The 21,619-nt window shown below is 41.9% G+C and overlaps 1 protein-coding gene across 1 annotated transcript in view; it reads left to right on the top strand.

The window, feature by feature from the left end:
- The window catches only part of SYT12 (synaptotagmin 12), an 866,886-nt gene that overhangs the window by 574,961 nt on the left and 270,306 nt on the right, over positions 1–21,619 (top strand). The window contains exon 4 of the mRNA XM_078682889.1: positions 9,149–9,541. Within this exon, the coding sequence (XP_078539015.1) occupies positions 9,149–9,541 (393 nt within the window). The remainder of the gene's footprint in view (positions 1–9,148; positions 9,542–21,619) is intronic.

Here is a 21,619-nt window from a genome sequence, read left to right as displayed (position 1 = left end):
CTACAGAGTATGAGTCCAGAAGGACTTAACAAAGATAAAGAATTGTGGACTCACTTAGATTAAAAACTGTCTTGAGACCCGAGAATCTGTAAAAAGTCATTTGTAAATATGAACTGTTGTAGGAAAAATTTACATATTGCCTTTTGTCTTCTGTGTCTTTTCCTCCTGTTCACCATTCCCTCCTCTTCCCTTCTCCTCTCCCCCTTTCTTTTCTTTTCTTCCCCTCTATTAACTTTATTGTTAGAATATAACTCTAGGGGAGAATAAATTGTACAAAACCCTATGCTGGACTAGAATTGCCCATCAGGGCACAGTTATGAAACAGCACTTAAAGATAGATGAAATACAAATGGATGACTGTATTGTATATATACATACATACACAAGTGCTGAAAAAACTGTAATGTAACATTACACAAGTTTTGTTTATGTACAACATTATTTATTATTATTTTTTATTTATTTCTCTGCACAAGCACTTTGCACTTTGTTTGTTTTGTATACTTTAGAAAACACACTATAAGATGGCTGCCATACATACTGTCTAAAGAAAGTATCGCAGTAATACGTCTTTTATGTCTATGAAAATCTATGACTTAAGGTGGTTTTAAAATGGACACTTAGTGCACTAACAAACTGACATCGAAAAAGCCGTGAGGCGAAAAGCGTCTGTCTTAGGGGGGATCCTTGCACCAATAAAGCATCTTGCTTTGGATACTTCGTGTGTGCCTTTTCTCTTGTTCGAGTCGGACAAAGATTTGACGTGGAAGGAATATATATATATATATATATATATATATATATATATATATATATATGTGTGTGTGTGTATATATCATGTGTGTGTAAGCCACCATGCATAGGTCTGCAGCTCCCTTAATGGAGGAATTGTTTGCTGCGTGCTTAGACATGAGAGCATCACCCACTTGCCTCCATGTCACTAGAGGAATTCCAAGAGGTGAGTAAGGGATAAAGGAGCAACATGTGGCCGCTTCATTTTGATTTTGTGTCCCTCGGTTTTTTACCAGATAATTTTTATTGTCGTACTGTGCATAAAAGAAATGGACACAAATTTACGGAGTCACTTTATTTCACCAGCATAGTTGAACTTGGAACCTTAAAAGCTATTGCAGTGTCCTGATGGTATTTGACACCGCACGTATGCTACAAACTTGAGTATTCTATTCAGAGTACATGCTGGTTGTATTACTTTTGGACTACTGGGGCACATCGCAGCCTGCATTTAAACCGCATGGTTACCTTACTTGAGGGCTCATTACGATGGCGGATGGACATAAGTCCGCCCACGATCGTTGCGGTGGAGGGACCACCCCACCACACATATTAGGATGCGCCCCGACCCATAACATTGCGTACAGAGCTGTTGGATGCAGCACCGTTCGCAGTGCAGGGAAATGACCAGTGCAGCAACACCTCCCCCCGGAACAAGGGGGGCCCGCAACGGGCCCACAAACCCCATCCCCGCCAGCCTTTCCATCTGCATTGTTTATTTCACCCATGCGGCACTTGTTGGCACATTTCGGGTTATACATAGCTTTGCTCACAACAAAGAATTGCATCTTGCCTGTGCTCTTTGCTCAGTTTTCCAATGTGTCCAATAATGGACATAAAAACATACTATGCCACTATTCCTTCATATGGTGACTTTGCAACTTTTTGATATTATGTCCATTTAACATTCCATTTGACAAAATCTTAATTTTAAACAAAATTAATTGATTTCTGAGCAGCTTAATAAAGTTGCGCTTTACAATTCTTACTACATAAAGCACCAGTGCACTGTTCTCCAATAAAAAATCCATCATCACAGTCACAATGGGTAGTTTGTCGAGTCCATTCGCAACTTATAAGCTGCCCGATCATATTAAACCCAAGTGGGCAATGATCTTAAGTTCACATGATCTGGTAAAGTTACCCAGAGGGCCAGCTTTACTGCTGGTGGCACCTGGTGTGGCAATGTGATTTAGCACCCCTCCTCCCCATGGCCTCCTTGGATTCCACCACTACCACCCAACAAAAGTGCCTGCGCTCCTCATCTCTTCATAGCCCCTCTCTCACATACATTTCATTTGTTTTAAAGCACTGGTAAAGGCTGGTTTTACTAATCCACTCAGTTTACCACATAAAATACAGATCTGTTCTTTGCAGGAGGTATACTAACTTTCTGCACTAGTTTATGGCGAGTCAAAACTGCCACTAGACAAAACGCTGATCTCTCTCTCTAGCAATTACATTAATCATAAGAATGATCTTGACATTTTTCTTGCTGCCTGAAAGTTAGACACACAAGGAACTCTGCAGCAGGTGCCTTTAAATCTTACGATATTGCTAAACACACCTCCCCCTAAGGTCAGTTCCCAGCGCGGCCACACCTTGTAGCGCCATCCTAAAGCTGACCCTCATTACCCACAATAATCACCTCTCTGCAAACAAACTAAATTAAAAAACATTGAATTCTTAAATCTCTAGCACTTGCAATGAAGTTTTAGCAACATGTAACATCACAATTATTAAGGTTCTTTATCAATATGATGTGGTTCTTTTGAATCAAAATCCAGGATGTACCTGGATTCCAGTCTTTTGCAAGCACCTGGACACCTCCTCCTCCAATATTACTTTGCACAATATGGCCTCCGATGCACACCAGTGATGCATCCTCACAATGGCCACGATCATGTGTCATGACTCATGTGCATGTGTGCATCATCATGCACAAATTGTAATGCATTGCAGTCATTTTATTTCCCATCAACCAGTCAATCAATCAATCACCAATTAATAATAATAATTCCTATATGTAAAGTGTGAACATATCACCCATTAAGGGTTTCAAGGCATGGGGACCGCCAGGGAGATTAAGTGAGCTATTGCCCAGACTCACATGATGCTGAGCTGAGCTGCCGCCATCGCCGGGGATCGAACTGCGAGCCCTGCACCCTGGAGTCAGCCGCTCTGGCAGCTAAGTCACACCTCTCCCACAAAGCGCGTAGCTGCTTCAAGCAGAAGCGTTCCGGCACTCAAAATAGACAACAGAAAGCTAGCCATGTTATCATAAGAAACTAGGCAGAATCAAACAGCCAGGCTTTGAGTTTCCTTTTGAAAGTCGCCAGTGGTACAGATCAGTTTACATTTGATGGCAAGCTGTCCCAAAGTTTAGCTGTAAGAACTATAAAAGAGCTTCCTCTATGGTGTGTCTTAAAATATTTTGGAATCTGCAGCAAACTGCATTTGTTAGACCAAAGCACTCCCTCTTGAGTATACAGGGTCAATCTATTCCTCAGGCGACGTATAGCATCTCAGCGGAAAGTTCTGAAGACCAGCATCAGAGCATTAAATTTAATGCGCTGTGCCACCAGAAGCCAATGTAGCTATCTCAGATGTGGAGAGATATGTTGACGTTGATGGACTCTCCTAATAAGTCTGGCTGCTGTATCCTGGATTATCTACAGTCTTCATATCAAGTTCGTAGGTAGGCCAAGGTAGAGACTGAGTAGTCCAAACCAGAAGTTACCAACGAGGGGACTACCGTTTTGCAGGTCTCGTTTGGGACCAAATGAAGGAACTTCCTTTAGTTTTTCATTTTCAGGAAGCAGACCAACAAAATTTGGTTGATTTGAGTGGAGAAGGAAAATGGAGAGTCAAATACAATGCGAATGTTTCCAGCAGAAGGAGGCTATGGATTATGTTTGAAAGGCCACCAAAGGGTGGATGGTGGCGGTCCTTTTTGACTGAACCCCAAAACTTTTATCGGAATTTTGTTTGGCAGTTTGCCTCTATCCGGACCGTGACTCCTTTCAGGCACTATTTGAGGCTACAAAAGGCTGCCTTTGAGTTATCTTGAAAGGAAAAAAGCAATTGAGTGTCGTCAGCATACAAAACTTCCTTCAAAACCCAGGTTTCAATCAAATCTGCCAAGGGTAAAAGGTAGAGGGTGAAGAAGAGCGAGGTCTGGGCTCATCCCTGCGGTACTTCACACAGCAGTGGTTTGGGTGATGAAGATAAAGAGTGTAGTTAGGATCACATGTTGGGATCTGCCCTCCAGGAAGGATTTGACCCACGAAAGAGCCTTGCCTTGAATGCCTAGGTGACTGAGTCTGTTTAACAAGATTGAATGGGACACTGTGTCACATGTCACTGACTGGTCAAGAACCAGCACAATGACAAGTATGCTATTATCAAGATTCTCCCTAACAAACTCTGCCACCTCCAGAAGAGCCGTCTCCGTCTGCACGGAAGCCTGATTGAGAGTCGTGAAGGTTGGAATTCGCTGCCACAAAGGTTGACAGTTGTTGGTTGATCAATTTGTCCAGAATTCTTGCAGTGACCTTGAGAAGAGAGATGGGCCTGTAATTGCTCAAGACACCAGGGTCTGCATTTGGCTTTTTAAGGTGCGGCAGAAGAGACTCCTGTTGCCAACGCATAGCAAAAACATAGAACATCAATGAAACATTCCAGGTTTGAGGCTGCATTGCTCCTTGGGGAGAAAACACACGATTAGGGAGGAAAGCCACTAAATCAGGAGCAGACACCAGAGATGGTAAACAATGCACAATAATCATGAGAATGGGGCTAATCCAAAGACCACTTTACGTATATGTTATGCATTGAAAACCATGTGCCCGCAAAATAAGGCTAAGCTGTCTCAAGCCGAGACTTAAAAAACCAGACCAAACATGCATGTAACCTGCTCGTCAGAACTAGGTCTTACACCACTCTAAACCTCTATAGTCTTCTGAATCATAACAATCCTTAAATGAATTTGTAACTATCATGCCTTTACGTCTGATAGCCCTTGGCATCAGGGCCGAACTGGGAGCTGAAAGTAGCCCTGGCAATTTTGTGGACCAGCCCCCCTCCCCAAGGACAGGGGGGGAGGAGGAGGGTGCTCTTCTGCTTTTGTTACTGGGGCCCGATATTGCGGCAGTGCTGCAAAACCGGCCCCAGTAACAAAATCGGCCCTCACCCTTCCAGCCTCCCTGGGAAATTCCCGATGCTGCTACAGCCAGTCCGGCCCTGCCTGGCATATGCATTCAAAAGTCTATATTGACTCTTGGGCTAAACTGCAGGCTCCACACGTGTGGTGCTTTGTGCCTGATTCCCCCTTCAGTGATAAGGCATCTAACAACTCTAATTGCTGTAAATGATATAGCAGAAAACCTCTTTTGAGATAAATTGCTGCAAAAAATACCATTGCCCCTACAAGTCGAGTACCTGCTGTGTAGTGCACAGCAGCTTTTCAGGCTTCTAAGCGCAGTCAACTTAGACTGTAAGTGGGAATGTCTTAAGATGACGTTTATTTATACTTTTTTGACAGTCTTAGATGCAGTTGCATCCTCCCATCCTTCCCTTAGTTCGTATTTTAACGTTATATATATTATTAACATTCTCACCAAATAATGGGGCAGATTTATCAACACGTTGCACTGCCATGAAGTCAAATAAAATTAGGCAAAGCAGCACAAAGTCATGATAGGGTATTTACTTTCCATAGATGGAAAAGTGTAGACAGAGCTTGTATTCTTTTAGTTAAGTGTGTGTTCCTTGCATGAAAGTTGAGCATTCCAGCACAGTCTCAATGGTTCTTGATGCAGTGCCTGACCTACTTTGTTAGACTAGGTTTTGCATCAAAACATAACACCTCCTTCATGCAGGTGCAACGTTGCAAAAATCTTTTTATTTCTTCTTACATTTCACACATTGGATGTGTGTAGTACTGTAGAACACACATCCAATGTGTGAAATGCTTAAAAATAAATTGCCAGGGTATAGACTTTTGTCCGGGAACAGTACACTTCTAGTATAAAACTTACACTAGACATCACACACACATTTGCACTATCATGCAAATGTGTATGCATGGCTTTAGGCAACTTGATTGTGTGCCAGCACTGAGGAAGAGAGTAAGATGAGGTCATATTAGCAAATATGACTATGTGCTATTTTCTCCTCCTTGGTTTTTGCGCTGTATGTGGACTCCCAGGCTTACTCAAAATGGTGACACAAAGCACAAAATGGCCACATAAATACCCCAGCCCAAAAGGCATAGCCCAAAAGAGCCCAATTTGGCCCAGGCCGCACCATTGGCCAAAACCCACAGGGGTGCAAGTGTCCCGAGCGGTCAACCACCACCCCAAAGCCCCACTGAAGCCAAAGAAAATAAAAAGTTCAATTTTGTCAGCTAAAATGTCTTACTAGTCTACCCAACTCTAATCTGATTAGAGTTTGGAGAGTTAATTTTCTTATGCTAAACAGCTCACATTCAAGTTTTTGCTTTCTGAACCACAGTACACAATAGTTGAAAAAATCATGTCGTGAGCTTACAAGAGAAAGCTTTCTATAGATGCTTAGCTAATATCCCTCCAAAACATCTATCAAATATCTTTAACCGTTTACTGACCATCCAAACTGTACTTGCTGGTTTGTTGATCACTACTTCCATATTGTTGTAGTTTTTTTCATGTTTTCCATTGCAGGCTCACTTAGCAGCCAATGAATTCTGGACCTACCACGATCAGGCCTTAAGGTCTTGTCTTATTTATGTTGACAGTCAGAAATTGTTAATTGTTAAATCTTCAGTGTACAGTAACACCGACAACTGTACAGAAGCTAGTTTAGATGGGAAACCTCACGAATGCAGGGGGATTGGTCCTATGCACATTAGAGAGAGTTGCGACAAACACACATCCTTGATGGAAGCAATTCTCAGATTTAAACTCTCCAGTTGTGGCCCCATGCCCCCCAAGCTGCACCTTGACCTACATTTTTGTGTGAAAGGATTCAATGCGACAGAGCAGTCCAGAATCAATCCCCAACTGTGCCAGCTCCTGTCATAAAAGGTTTCCATTTGAACGGGACGAAAGTTGTTATAAAGCAGCCTACCACACAGAACCATCTTTTTCATCACATGCCAAGCAGATGAATGCCACAGAATTATAGGTCGCACAACTGACAAATTATTAAACAACAACCAAGTGTACAATTTTCCTATCCGATCTATTAGCGCATTCAATCTAACATTGGTAGGGCAGAACATGGAAACTTGTTTTGTATAGGCAATGACAGATAAATGCCCTACAAGGAATCTGGAATGGTGCAAAACAGTTTACAGCTGCAGCACTACTTGTCTTTACTTGCTGTATTACTTACAATTGGGTTTAAGTGCCCATACCTAGGCCCTATTCATGAGAGGCCCCTAAAAACCATCATTATGTCTCTGCCCAGAATTACCATTACTGGAGGTCCCGGTAACCCTGTGGCCAGGGAATTAAAAGGGATTATAACATTCTGGGGAATGTTGCTGATTGCCACACGTTTTGTACCCAAGTTTCACACAGAACAGTCGAAATCTCTGTGCTAGACGCATATAATTTGCAATTCTTCAAAAATGTGTTACTGGGCCCAGGAGAATTTTCAGAATTTATGGGCCTATCGTAATGGGAGCCCTAAAGTTCTATTTTGTTAACTTCCCATCTAGAAATTAAACATATTTACAATCTGAAGGCATTTGGTGATACAGAAAGCCAGTATGCATCACCTTGACCAATAGCTGCGCGTGCTTGGATTCATAGTTATTGTGTGAAAAGTTTTGAGGTACATCTAAGTCCTGGCAGCCCATGATGCCCCTTATAAACAAAAACACTGGATTAGCGAATGTGCCTCCAGCTGTGTTCCCATTGAACCATACGCCCCTAGAACACCTTCACATGTCAGCCTCTATGAAATGACCTTTGTTAAGGTCTTTAGCTTCTGCGGTTCGATCCATTCTGATTCCACACTCAATACCTGCATAGGCGGCACTTGTTCATGTCAGTCTCCAGGTGATGGCCTCTAGGTACTCGAATTTCACCCTGAAGGTGAGATCTTTGACTTGAAAACAAACGTTGCCTTATAGAGATCGTGCACCACCACGCCATGGACATTGTCTTTTAATTCAAGGACAAACGTGCCAGAACGGCTTGAACTGACTTTTCTTGCATTACTCTAGAACGAGGCTTCTCTGGTCATTCCACTGGGTTGAAATAAAGGTCGCAGGCAATAAGAGTCCCAAACATTCATCAGGCTTGTTCAAAATTGGAAAATGGACTTCTTACTGCACGGAAGTGAACCAAAACCAGCAATGAAACACATATTAAACTGATTGCAATTGACAGTGGGGGGGGGGTCCAAGTTTATTGATCTGGGGCTTGCACTAGCATGCTGAGAAATTACGATGACCTGGAAGGCCACGAACGCCCGTCCACCTGGCCCTGGAAACTCCTACTCCAGGAATGGGCAATGATCAACGATTAGGTCACCAGAGGGGTGCGATTTAGGGCGGAGGAAGTCCTGAGGATCAATGGATGGGACATCATACTGATGGTTCTGGAGCCAGGCTCTGACCTTAGGCCACCATAGACGGCGGTACAGACTGCACCACTTGCCTGACACAGTAGGGGTCACAGGAACCAACATCATCACTATCCCGTGCCGCTGCACCATCTATTTTATCTCCCCCCACACGGATGGGGTAACCCTTTGGTGACTCTGATTTGAAAGCGCGCAGACCTCCTTAAAGGTGGCACACACCCACCCACGTGGACATTTGTTGTGTATATAAGAAAGTAAGTTTGTCTCGCTCTTGAGAACTGCTGTTGTGTCCCTCATACTCTGTTTATGTGCCGTCTGCAAACATATATCCCGGCGGGTTCACTCAGCCTTTCATCCATTCATGAGGTCGATAAAATGAGTACCATTGAGTTGGGTAACAATGAACATCTGTTATTCAGCGCCAAGAGACCTCTAGGTGACCGTGCGCTTTACAAATACACATGTTATGTTGTTATGTTATATGCATGGGTTTTCGGTACAGTTTTTTTAATTGCATTTCACACGTAGTACTTTCAATAAGGCGCAATTGAAAAAACTGTTTGCAATTGGCAACAATTAATTGCATCTAATTTATTAACACGAAACGTTTAGGATGTTTGCATATTATAAGATCGATTCAAACAGCCACTCATTAAATCATTGACTTCAAGTAAACCTATGAAAATCTCGAATATGACATGGTAAACATAATTTGAAGTGTACTTACTGTGTTGAGTAGTATTTGGTTCACCATTGAACACAGTTTCTCTTCTTTTTGCAGAGGAATCTGGTTTTAAACTCCAGGAAGGCTGCTGAAGGCATGACACCGAGCCACAAGTCAGGCCTGAGGATGGACGACACATTTGAAAACATCAATGAGCTTGGGACCTTGGAGCTGATGAGCAAAGACCTTGAAATGACTCCCTATGGACCACTTAAAAGGTCTATCTCAACTGACTCCCTTAGTTCCATCTCTTCCATTGGCAATAATTTTGGGCAGGATTTTACGGTGGGGCAAATAGAAGTCAACATGGAGTACAACATGAACTCAAATTCTCTGCACGTGACTTTGGTACAAGGCAAGGATCTGATGGAGAAAGAGGATATCAATTATGAGTCCTGTTTTGTGCGCATAAGTTTACTTCCGGACGAGCAGATTGTTGGCATTTCCAGGGTAAGTATGTGAGGCCATTGTTTCCACTGTTATGTATATCACACGTTTTGAGTCACATAGCCCCATGCTTCATCACAATGTTACAATGCATTCTGAGAAGAAAGACACTTGCTTAAATCACAAAGCGTGGACAGTTTCTGAGAGTTAGAGTTGCTTATGTGTTTTGGAGCAGTGGGAGGTTACGGAGAATGACAGCTAAAGATTATAGACTCCGGAAAGGACAGTCCAAGTCTTTAAATGGCACAGGACCTTGGCATAACTTAGGCAGTTTTTATACTGATTTCAGTTCAGTCTGTATGGACTGATGCAGTGGTTAGTTTTGACCATTCTAAAAACATGCAGTGACTATGAAACAGCTTTTGTATTTCACGCCATAGGGCAACAAAAATCTAACCACGTACTTTGAAAGAGAAGCATAAATATATGACAGATACATATGTTTTTTCAAAGTTAACCAGGAGCAGGTTTTGTGTTTGCCTTTACAGTTTACCTAGAATGCTTTGCCACGAGGTAGGCATTTAAAGCAGCAAGGCATGTTTACTATTGCCACTCACAGATCAAAATTGGACAGTTCTACAAAACCCACATGTGTGCAAGAGTCATTCATTCTGCCTCTTTAGAAGCAAGCTGGTGAATGCACAGATATATATTTTACAGTTTCTGGGCAATGATGAATGATAAAGGTGGTGTTCTCAATTTACAAAGAGGTGTACACCAATCAGAATGTAAACCGAACATCTGACCGTTGAGGTTTTAAAACAATGGGCAGCAGAGGGCTTGACATCTAAGGGGAAGGCTGGGGATGAAGCTGGTAATAGTGTGAGCTCGGTCGGGATGGATAATGATGTGGGCAAGTTGGAGCATCAGTGCAAGAGATTTAAAGAGAGATCTGCCAGTCAGTGCCAGATGTGGCAGGTGGCCATTTTTTATCTTATTTTATTGTATTTTATTTATTGCGATTTTATATAGCGCAAACATTACCCGAAGGTGCCAGAGCGCTTTACAAAAGAACCAGTTGCGATACATAAGGACTTAGGATTAAATGAGTTACATAAAAGATACAAACAGGCAAAAAATTGCAAATGTACCAGTTGTAAAGTCACACAGGGAAGAGATACAAACAGAAAAAATTGCAAATGTACAAGTTGTAAAGTCACTCAAGGAAGGGATACAAATGGATAAACACTAAGAATCACATAGGAATGGTAGTGAGTAAAAGGTCTACTACATATACTAGTGGTTAGAGTTATCTCTATATACAATGGAAACAAAGCAGGGGGATCCCAGGATCAAAAGGACAGTAAATTAAAACAAAAGCAACAAAATCCATTCCTAAGAAAGATAAGCAGGAACCCCAGCTTGAACTGAGCTGGTCCAGTCTTGGAGTGATTGCGGCAGAAATTCCAACTGAAAGAAGGAGCACTTCTCAAAAAATATGTTACTCTAACATGAACATGCCGAACATAAGGTTCTATACACAGAACACTAGGCTGTATATGGTGTCTGGTTGGGATAGATTACTGAAACATGAATGCAATAAACACACATTTCAGGCACTATACATTTGTATTTTAACATACAATTTGAGGCAGATCGCTATAAAGATGTTTTCTCTGGTTTGGGTCTAAATTGCTATCGGCCAGGTGCTGAAAGGTTGATAAATATACGTACATTAGTTACCAAGAAACATTATTTTCAATCAATAATGTGATGTTGCATATTTGAGTTGGATGTCTGAATCATTGATTCATTTGTAAAAGAATAAGTGTCTGGACTCCAAGTTTTGCTCAGAAGTCTATGACAGTTACTACCAATAGTGGGGGTGCTGAATACCAAGACAGTGCAGACTTGATTCCACCTCATGCCTCTTTCATCCACCACCAGACACTTTCTGACCCTTTACTTCACTCTTGCAGGTTAATTTTCATTTCCGCGTTCTCGCTTTGTCACTGTTTTTTTCATCTGTCTCTTCCTCTTTTTCTTCCCTTTTGTGTTCTTCTCTCTCTTGCTCTGGGTGAATGGCTGAGGAAAAATAAGTGTTTACTCCCAAAAATGAGTGTTGGTGCGCCCCTCTTGCACTCGCCAGCTCAAATTAAGCACTAGTTTGCTAAAACTTTAGGCCATATTATCAAGAAAGGGCGATACATTATCGACGCTTTTATCGTCAGGAAACTGTCGCTAAAGCAGCGATAATAGGCTTGATAATATGAACTTGTGAATTCACATAGAAGCCCAGGTTAACACCAGAACCTGGGCTTTAATGGGAATTCACAAGGGCATATTATTATGCCCATTATCCCCACTTTAGCGGCAGTTTCCTGCCGATAAAAGTGGCGATAATGTATCGCCCTTTCTTGATAATATGTCCCCTTGAGTCTACATTATCGGGTGGCCAAAGATTTATGAGGCAGAGAAGGTTATGATGATTGGACGAAACCTCTGTATTTACGGTTCATTTTTATTGGATTTCGGTTGAGGATTTTCCAGCTCAATAACTTCACCCATAAATGGTGAATGCTTTCTTAGCTGGTGGGTAAATATCACTATTCAAAACAGGAAATAGGCGTTGCAATTTTGAAAAGTCATCAAAGTGATTTACATAGACTCCACTAATGTCAAATTTAAGTTGCCTGTTGGATGTCGAAGGAAAGGGGTGTATAGACATTTTGTAATGGGGTGATTAGATTTTGTTTTATAAATAGTAGGTTTTTATTCACCACTGGTAACAGAGAAGATATATTTTCTTCTTTGAAGTAAATTTCGTTTTGGTTGCACAGATTATATGCATAGTTTATTGTACATTTAGATTTTATGGATGTCTTGTCCAAAATAATCTCAACAACTGAACACTCTTCTATAGATTCACAGACCTTCTTTAGGCAAATGGTAGATCTGAGATTAGACCACATCGCCTGGTAGGAGTTTGTCAGGAAACCGTGTGATATGAGAGTGTAGCCCAGCCCTGGGAGAAAAACGGCAACAGGAATGCAAAGGCACAGCCCTGGTAGAAAGAAAGTAAATACAGGACCTGGAGTCCACGCCCAGGAGAGAAAAGCAGGAATATGGCAACTAAGACGGGAGACCATCCCCAGGAAGAGGTAGCTGGGAACTCAAAGCAGACGTAAATTGAAAGTGAAAATCTACCAAGGCAGAGAAAGAAAAAAAAACAGCTGAATGACCACTGGACTGTTGTCCTGAGAGGAGAATGTGGAGCACAAACCTAGTTGGAATACTTGTGGTTGGCATCCCCAGCACCTCTTGGACTAGTACCAGCGTGCAAGTCTGGTTGGGAGTTCTAATTTTTCTTCCAGAATTCATTAAAATCAACATTAGTGCTGATTGCTCATCCCATACATGTTCTCAGTTCATGTCTGAGATATTTCATGCTGAAAGAAGATGTTGTTCACTTTGTAGCCTACAGTACCAGTAATTGCAGCACTCCACTACTGATACAGAGGCATGCATCACAGGCAGGTATCCACCCTTTACTTTCCCACCACTGGCTCCAAGTCAATGAGCAGACAGGTAGTGTACATTACTCAAGGACATCCATGGACATACTCCGTGAGCCAAGCGGCTGCCACCCACACCCTTGGAAAAGAAACCTGACCATCAGATTTCTGATGAGTTTGGACTATCAAGCAGTATAGAAAAATAAATCTATTTTGGCCAATAAACTCCTGCAGTTTTACAAATCCTTAGTTAATATTGCTGTCATATAAGAGATTAAGCCAAATTGCTGATGGTGGGTGTCATCCTTTTGATATGAGATGAAGGTAGAAAATACATTTGTGGTTGTGTACATATAGCACTTACATTCGCCACTTATGTCAGTGCTGGACCAGAAAGGCACTGAAAAGATTTTTGCAGGTCCAGCTAGATCGCGAATCGGGGTTTCCAGCATAAAAAGGGCACACTAAGGGTTTTGCCTGATTTACCCTTATGTAGCATGAATATTATATGTAAAAACACACATGGTTAGATTACTGCATACACATATAACTACATCAAGAACACATTATTATGTGTTATGTATCCTAGGGTATGCAATAGGGACATGTTGCACAGTTTTGTTCTAGGAATCATGAGGTTTCTTTAAATAGGTCACATATCACATTCTTCATCGTATTTTCGATTGGAAGAGCTGGAATAAATCTGAAAGGTTTACAGAAGATAGAATTATCTTTCCTATATGCACAGCTGAAGCCGGTTATGTAGGAGGTTATTTGTGCTTGTATTATTCTAAATTTGCTTTCACTTCCTGCAAAATCCTATCTTCACTACATTTGCAGCTAGATTTCACGCTGATGCGATTATCATCAAATGAAGAATGTGAAACACATCAATCGGTCTCCTGTTACATTGTTTATGTTAAACATTGGACTGTTGTTTGACTGGGGTGTGAGGCATGGTCAAGGAGCAACCACAATCCTAGTCAGTGAAAGGTATAAGCAAACACCAAATTAACCTCTGCTCAACCCCCTAGAAGCTTAGCACAGGGCAGTCAGGCCTAACTTAGAACCCATGGAAAAAGTATTTGTTCAAAATTTCAAACAGTAAAACTGTGAAAACCTCATACAAAAAGAAACCACACCAGGTTAGGACAATAGAGCTTAATTTAATAAATAAAACATGACAAAAATGACAAAGATCCAATCAGTAGAATTCGAGTTAGGAACTTTTAAAGAATAAATGGTAAAATGATGCCTAGAAACAGAAAAGTCCAACCGCTGCTGTCTGGTCGCGCTAGGCTGGGTCAAAGTCAAAAGTTCAGGTTGACCGCGATAGAGCATGAGTCGGATACAGTTCCAGATTTGTCCAACTGAAGGTTTACCTTCTCAAGTTTTGTGCTGAGAGTCCTGTTTGCATTGGAGAGGACTTCTCTCAACAAGTGAGAGGGGCACCTTAAAACCAAAAGAGGTGGAGCACCAAATAGACTAAGATCAAAAACAAGTATCCTCTTTGGCAAAGTCAGACAACTCAATTACAATCACACAATATATACATACTGAATCATCAGAGCATAAATGTACAAAATCTAAAATGCTTAAAGCAATATTTATGTATGTCATAAAAACAATTTTACTAAAACAAATGTGTGTTGAAAAACTTGAGAAAATCTTTGCATACTTTATGTACACTCAATTGTTATACATACAAAAAAGAACATAAAAATACATTAGATCAAAAGAGAAACATATACCAAACACTTATACATTTCCACAGTATTTAAGCACAAAAGTGGGAGAGAACAGTAGACAAAAAGATAATATCATTGTATAGAAACACCAGTGGCTATTCGATTATCTGTCATAGTTGAAATACTCTACATAATCTTTTTCATTAACTCGCAGATATCTTAGCGATCTAATGTCTATACATAAAAGGCATTGACATGTTTCGGTGGGTAGCAGTCTATTAAAACCACCTTCTTCAGGAATGTTGATATCTCCCAGCTATCAATTGTAGAATATTTCCAGGTTTATTTCTGAAATACGCAAATTCCTGAATATTTTCTATGTACTCTAAGGCTTTTAGAGACGTGTGACCGAATTTCTCTTGTCCAGTGTCCCAATAAAAAGTTTAAAATCTGTATATTTCAAAGATGGCACCCTGTGCCAGTAGCGATCAAAATGGAGGTGCGGTCCCCCTGTTATTTCAAGAGAAAAAGCACAGGAATCTTGATGTAATAATCCTGAAATTGGAAGGGACGCGGTTACTGAATTGTGAGGACTGTAACCATCTGTAGTATAGTGGAAAAATCATAGTTTACAGACATTTGTTGTATGGAAGAGAGGTGCTGACCCCTCCATTTTTATCGCTACTGGCACAGGGTGTCATCTTTGAAATATAGAGATTTTAAACTTTTTATTGGGACACTGGACCAGAGAAATTCGGTCTCACGTCTCTAAAAGAACAGAAATTCACCAGTTATAGTTGGTTGTATGTGATTTTGTAGAAAAACAATTTCATGGAATACCATTACTGAGAAACCAGTTAATCTAAACTGCTTAATGTAAATTTTCAGAATGAATAGCGTTTACCTTTAGATAGAAACCAACTCATAAAATGTCCTTTTGTTCGAAATTGGGTTTGAATGCTTATATTTTAGGTTTAAATTGAATGGTTGCAGGTATAACTTTCAGAAACAGTTGTGTTGGAGATATTTATTTCAGTGCTTCACTTCAGGGGATATTATTTAGTATTTATATCTTTAACATTGTCAAACAATTACTTTAGATGCCTTTAATTTGCTGAACTATCAACATCCGTAAACATCATCCATCGCTGACCCCGCAGAACCACTAAACACTATCAGTCCTTGCCCCCTAAAACCCCTCATCACACCTAAAATAAACTCATCCCTGAAGCCTAAAAGCCATTTGTGCCACAAAAACCCCATCCCTGAACCAAAAAATCACTCACTACCCCTAACTCCACCCATTCCTGAAACCCAAAAAACCCTTTCTACGCCTAACCCCATCCATCTCATACCCCTTAAAATACCCCACACACCCAAACTCCACCCATCCCTGAACCCTAAAAGACCTTCACTGCCCTTAAACAGTAGCCATCCATGACCCATACGAACCCCTCATCACCCTAAACTACTCACACCTGAACCCTAAAACCCCCTTTCTACATCTAAACCCATCACTAAATCCTTAAATCCACTCACCACCTCATCACCCTAAACTCCACACCCTAAACCCTAAATACTCTTCACCACCCTAGCTGCTACCTATAATTGAACCTTAAAAACCCTCACCGGTCTAAACTCCGCACATCCTTGAACCATAAAAACCCCTCAACACCCTTACAATCCACCCATCCCTGAAACCTAAAAACACCTCACAAACCTGAACACCTCTTACCTGTAAACCCTAAAAACCCCTTACAACCCTACACTCTACACATCTCTGGGCCATATTATCAAGAACGGCGATAACATTATTGCTGCTTTAGCGGCAGGAAACTGCAGCCAAAGCGGCGATAAGGGGCTTGATAATATGCCCTTGTGAATTCCGATAGAAGCCCAGGTTCTGGTGTGACCCTGGGCTTCTATGGGAATTCACAAGGGCATATTAGCAAGCCCCTTATTGCCGCTTTAGCAGCAGTTTTCTGCCGCTAAAGCGGCAATAATGTTATCGCCGCTCTTGATAATATGGCCCTCTGAACTTTAAAAACACTTTCTTTGTCCAAACTCCAATTATTCCCCTAAAAACACCTCATCACCCAAAACATTACCCATCCCTGATCCCAAACCCCTACTGTAGTCCTAAGCTTCACCCAAGTGTAATCTGATTTTAGATATTTCCTTTAAATTATCTTTCCTTTAAATGTTTCCTTTGATTTTCAATTTTTTTGTCTTTCCTTAAATTTGATTCTTCATTCTTCATGATTTGGTTTCCACCAATGTGTTTTCTCAGTTTTTGTTTTACATTAATTCACACGCATCAGTTATAGTTAGGAGAGCTAACTGTAATTTGTGTACCTCGCCATGCCCTGCTTATGACCTCACATATTTCATCACTCATGACACGTTCTATGACATTGTTTATGACGTCACTGATAACATCTCAAATGATGTCATTGATAACATCACTGATTACATCATCCAAAGAGTATGTTAGTTTGTTTTATAGTTTACAGAGTGACTGGTAACCACAATATTAATTTTCTTCCTAAATGTGTCTAGCCTGTGTCCAGCTAATGGGTGTAAGTGTTTAAAAAATGCATGTGCTCCTAATTAGGCCTTAGAGGATTTGTGGATGTTCACTCTAAAGAATTGTGTGGAATTACAAAAAACTTAGCGAGATTCTGCGGAATTTCGCAAGCAGGTGGAAATAGACACATGGAACTGTTCGCTCTGTGATTTAGTGCTGGGAGCTTGTTCCGCTATAAAAACTTAGAGCTAATGGCACCACACGGCGTGCCACAGGCTGAAGCATCTCAAGTCCATTTTGTTGCCACTCAAGTCAATTTTCGACTCGAGCGGCCGCTTTCTGACCCTGATTGGTCACAAAATCTCACCAGGTGCCCGCCTAGTGATGGACAGTCATTCTAGGGGATGTAAAATCTCGCTCGTCAACTTAATGGAGCATGAGAAAAATTCCGGCATTCAGCAGTTGGCGGAATTTGCCCGGAACTCCATGTTACAAGCATAACGAGGAGTGGCCAAAGCTCCACCAATTCCACTGCAGAAGGAAAATATACTACCCACTCCTACTTCTAATGAATCATATTTGAATAGTGGTTTTGAAAAAGGTCTATAGCCAAGTAACAAAAATTCTTTTTTGATTTCGATATCTGAGTGTTTGGATATATTAACAAGTATAGTCCAACTGTAGTAAAACACTTCAAAAAAGATAGCTAGTTTGATATTAGATTTTATTAATGATTTATGTTTTACATTTGATAAATGTTTATATATATTTTTTGTTTTTTATATTTTATATATTTCTCTTTTTTTGTCAAATTTGTTGTTATAATGAACAGTACCATTTATAAAGTGACTAATATTGTACATAAAACTCGTGTATATTACATATTCATTTACATTCACAAAAGGTTTAAAAAAACATATGAAAAAAAGGGAGAAAAGACATAATCAATGGAATTAAAAACTCAACAAAATGAGTTGAAGGCAATACGGTATCTACCGTATTGCCTTCAACTCATTTTGTTGAGTTTTTAATTCGTATTGCCTTCAACTCATTTTGTTGAGTTTTTAATTCCATTGATTATGTCTTTTCTCTCTTTTTTTCATATGTTTTTTTAAACCTTTTGTGAATGTAAATGAATATGTAATATACACGAGTTTTATGTACAATATTAGTCACTTTATAAATTGTATTGTTCATTATAACAACAAATTTGACAAAAAAAGAGAAATATATAAAATATAAAAAACAAAAAATATATATAAACATTTATCAAATGTAAAACATAAATCATTAATAAAATCTAATATCAAACTAGCTATCTTTTTTGAAGTGTTTTACTACAGTTGGACTATACTTGTTAATATATCCAAACACTCAGATATCGAAATCAAAAAAGAATTTTTGTTACTTGGCTATAGACCTTTTCCAAATGTCTTGTTCTTTCCCTATGTATAGCAAGTAGAACTATATTATATAGGGGTCCCCTTTTTTCAAAATAGTGGTTTTGAACACATAATAAATCTATCGAACAGTAACTCTGTGTGCAGGTGACAGTTGATGACTTGAGTCCAGTATTTTCCACACATTCAGTAGAGAACACACCCCGGGGTGTATTCAGTAAGGGAAGTAGGGCCCCCCTCCCCAAGTCATCAAAAGGGCCTGGGGAGCACACCCAGGCTCAAAATCCTGAAGAAAGGGGAAGGTATTCAATGCAGCCCCCTTTCAAGCGATTATGGGCCCCAATAGACCTCCCTTGCGGCCAAAACATGCAAAAAAAAGGGATTGGGGCCATGGCCCCCCTTCCTGTGCCTCTTTAGGCCCTGGGGACCCCATTCCCCTGGGCCTTTTTTTAAGAAAGGGGAGGGGGACGGCGTCAACCCCCCTCTTCGTGCTTTCGAAAGAGATGGGGTGCCATGTGGCACCCTTCCCGGGCTTCCTAGCCCGTGGTGTCCCCATCCTCCAGGGCCATTTTTTCAATCAAAGGGGAGGGTGGCCATGTGGCCCCTCTCCGTGAGCAATGTTAGGCCCGGGGGACTCCATCTCCCCAGGGCTGCTACTAAAATTAAATGGGAGAGAGGCTGTGTGGTTTCCCTTCCTGAGTCTTTTCCATCCTGGGGGCCTGCATTGTTAAAAGTGGGTGCCCACTCAGGGCATCCACCATACATGTATTGGGGCTGCGGGGTGCCCCAGGTCCCCAGTGGCCCCAGCCGGCTCACTGCATGTAGTGGTAGCCAGCATTACTCCCACCAATAGGAAACAGCTACTAATGCTGCTCACTCTGGGCAGGAGCAATATTTTCATCTGTTTCTGTTTCTTAGCCCGCTTCAGCGAGGGCAGGAAAACCGATCAAAGGTCTGCCCCAGCTGGCTGGGACATTTTGAGTTTGCTCCCGCTTGGTGAGAGATCAAAAACTGCTTCCCCTAGATGGGAGCAAACACAGGCTTCCCTGCCCACACCAGTGTGGGCAGGGAAATTGCAATGTCCCTCGGGACAAAGCTAGTGAGCCGGCCCAGGAGATAGGGTCCCCAGGGCAATCGAAGGCTCGGGGAGGGGGACCAAGTGGCCCCCCCTCCCATTAAATTCTAAATAGCGGCCCTGGGCGATGGGGCCCCCAGTGTCTTTTAAAGGCTCAGAGAGGGGGGCTTAGTAGCCCCCTCTCCATATTTGAGCATTTCAGTCCTAGGTATGGGTTTTCCAGGACCTATACTGGCTCTGGGAGGGGGCTGCGTGACCCTCCTGGCCCTTTATCAAAGAAATCAGCCCCAGGGGTGGGCTTTGCAGGGCCTTTAATGGCTGAGAGAGGGGGGCCACCCTGGGCCTAGGGGGCAGGGTATCACTACCCTGTCCCTCTATATCTTTTTCTTTTCACAAGTTCAGGACAGGATTCTAAGTCCCCCAGTCCTGTAATTGCAGCCAATTAAAGCGCTCTCTCCGTGGGAGTCTGACTCTCACAGTAGCGAATTGGCGTAAGGGGAAAAAAAACTGCCTGGGCCTATTAGAATGCTCCATTTTTAAATTGGCGCTACTGAAAGAGTCTCTCAAGCCTCTTACAGACCCAACCATCCAGATAGTTATATTTTTTTTACTAATATTTCTCAAAAACTACCGAACGGATTTACACCGAATCACACAAAGCACAGTCTGTGTGCCGGTATCTAACTTCCTGTCAAATTTGGTGTAATTCCATTCAGCAGTTTTTGCTGTCGCCTTGTCTATGGAAAATGAATGGGGATTTCGTGTTTTGGGACCCCCCCATTTTTGTCGGTTCCCTGCTTGATGGATCATCCTAAAACTTTCCATGCACAAACTAGTCAAAAAGTAGCACCTTTTTGGACAGTTTTGTGGAGATTCATTAAACGGGGTCAAAGTTATTAGCAACACAAAAAACGCTTTTCCTAAGGAACAGTTGGCCTAACTATAACTATCCAGTGGCGCAAGCTGCTGGATAAAAAATCAGCAAGATATGTATATGTGGAGTTATGTATCGAAAATCTACACAAACCTACCATTCGATATTTTTCCTTTGATATTCTTGTCATGATATTTCATCCCATTTATATTCTGCCTGCAACATTCATGATCTACACCTTTGTAGTGTTGATCAAGGATATGTCCTGGCATACAGGGCTGCTTCAGCCAGCTTCTGGGCCAGCTCGACTGTGCTCTTGATGGATTAAATATAAATAATCATCTTCATGTGGCTACCTCATTTCTGGTGTACTCACTGGGCATCATCTTACTGATCGAACATGAGTGGTATTACAATGTTCAAATGATGGTTCATCTGGTGACCATCGTTAGAGAGTGTAAGAAATTAGGTTATTAGTTGAGAGGGGTGGAAGCCCCACTCAAATAATAAAAACAATCCTTGGGCGGGCAAGATGGCCGAGCAGACGTAACCTGCATCGGCTCCCGGTTCGCGCGCTGTCTGGCTGCACTTTTCGGCTGCTTTTACCGATGGAATCATCCCCACAACATACCCACGGTTGGCGGATGCTGTGAGGCTTCGGCGGCGAGTGTTTTGGCAGCTCTCCGCGATCCCTGGGAGTCCCCACACGCTTGACTCGGCTGCCGGAGGGGGACCCCGAGGCTAAGATGGCGCCGTCGATCCACGGTGAGCTGCAGCGAGTAAATGCCGCACCGCGGATGCCGCAGCGATATCAGAGGGCTGCTGGAGGAGTCGGAGCAACGGGGGCAATGGCAGTGAGCTCCGATCAGAAGGTGGAGAAGTAGAGCCTCGGCGGATGCCACGAGTCGGTAGGCTTTACCTTTGCCTGACTGTAAAATGGCGGCCGCGGAGGTTCCCCGCGGCGATGCGGGACCCTGAAGGCTTATCTCCGTACCCCCATATCTGAAGGCTGTGCCCCGGGCTGACTGTGCTGGAAGTGGGCTTTGAAGATCTACCCCCTGG

This window comes from Lissotriton helveticus, chromosome 3_1 (genome assembly GCF_964261635.1).
Source record: "Lissotriton helveticus chromosome 3_1, aLisHel1.1, whole genome shotgun sequence".
NCBI classification, from domain to species: Eukaryota; Metazoa; Chordata; class Amphibia; order Caudata; family Salamandridae; genus Lissotriton; species Lissotriton helveticus.
Note: the sequence above shows the minus strand (reverse complement) of the source record. Positions and strands in the feature narration are given on the sequence as shown.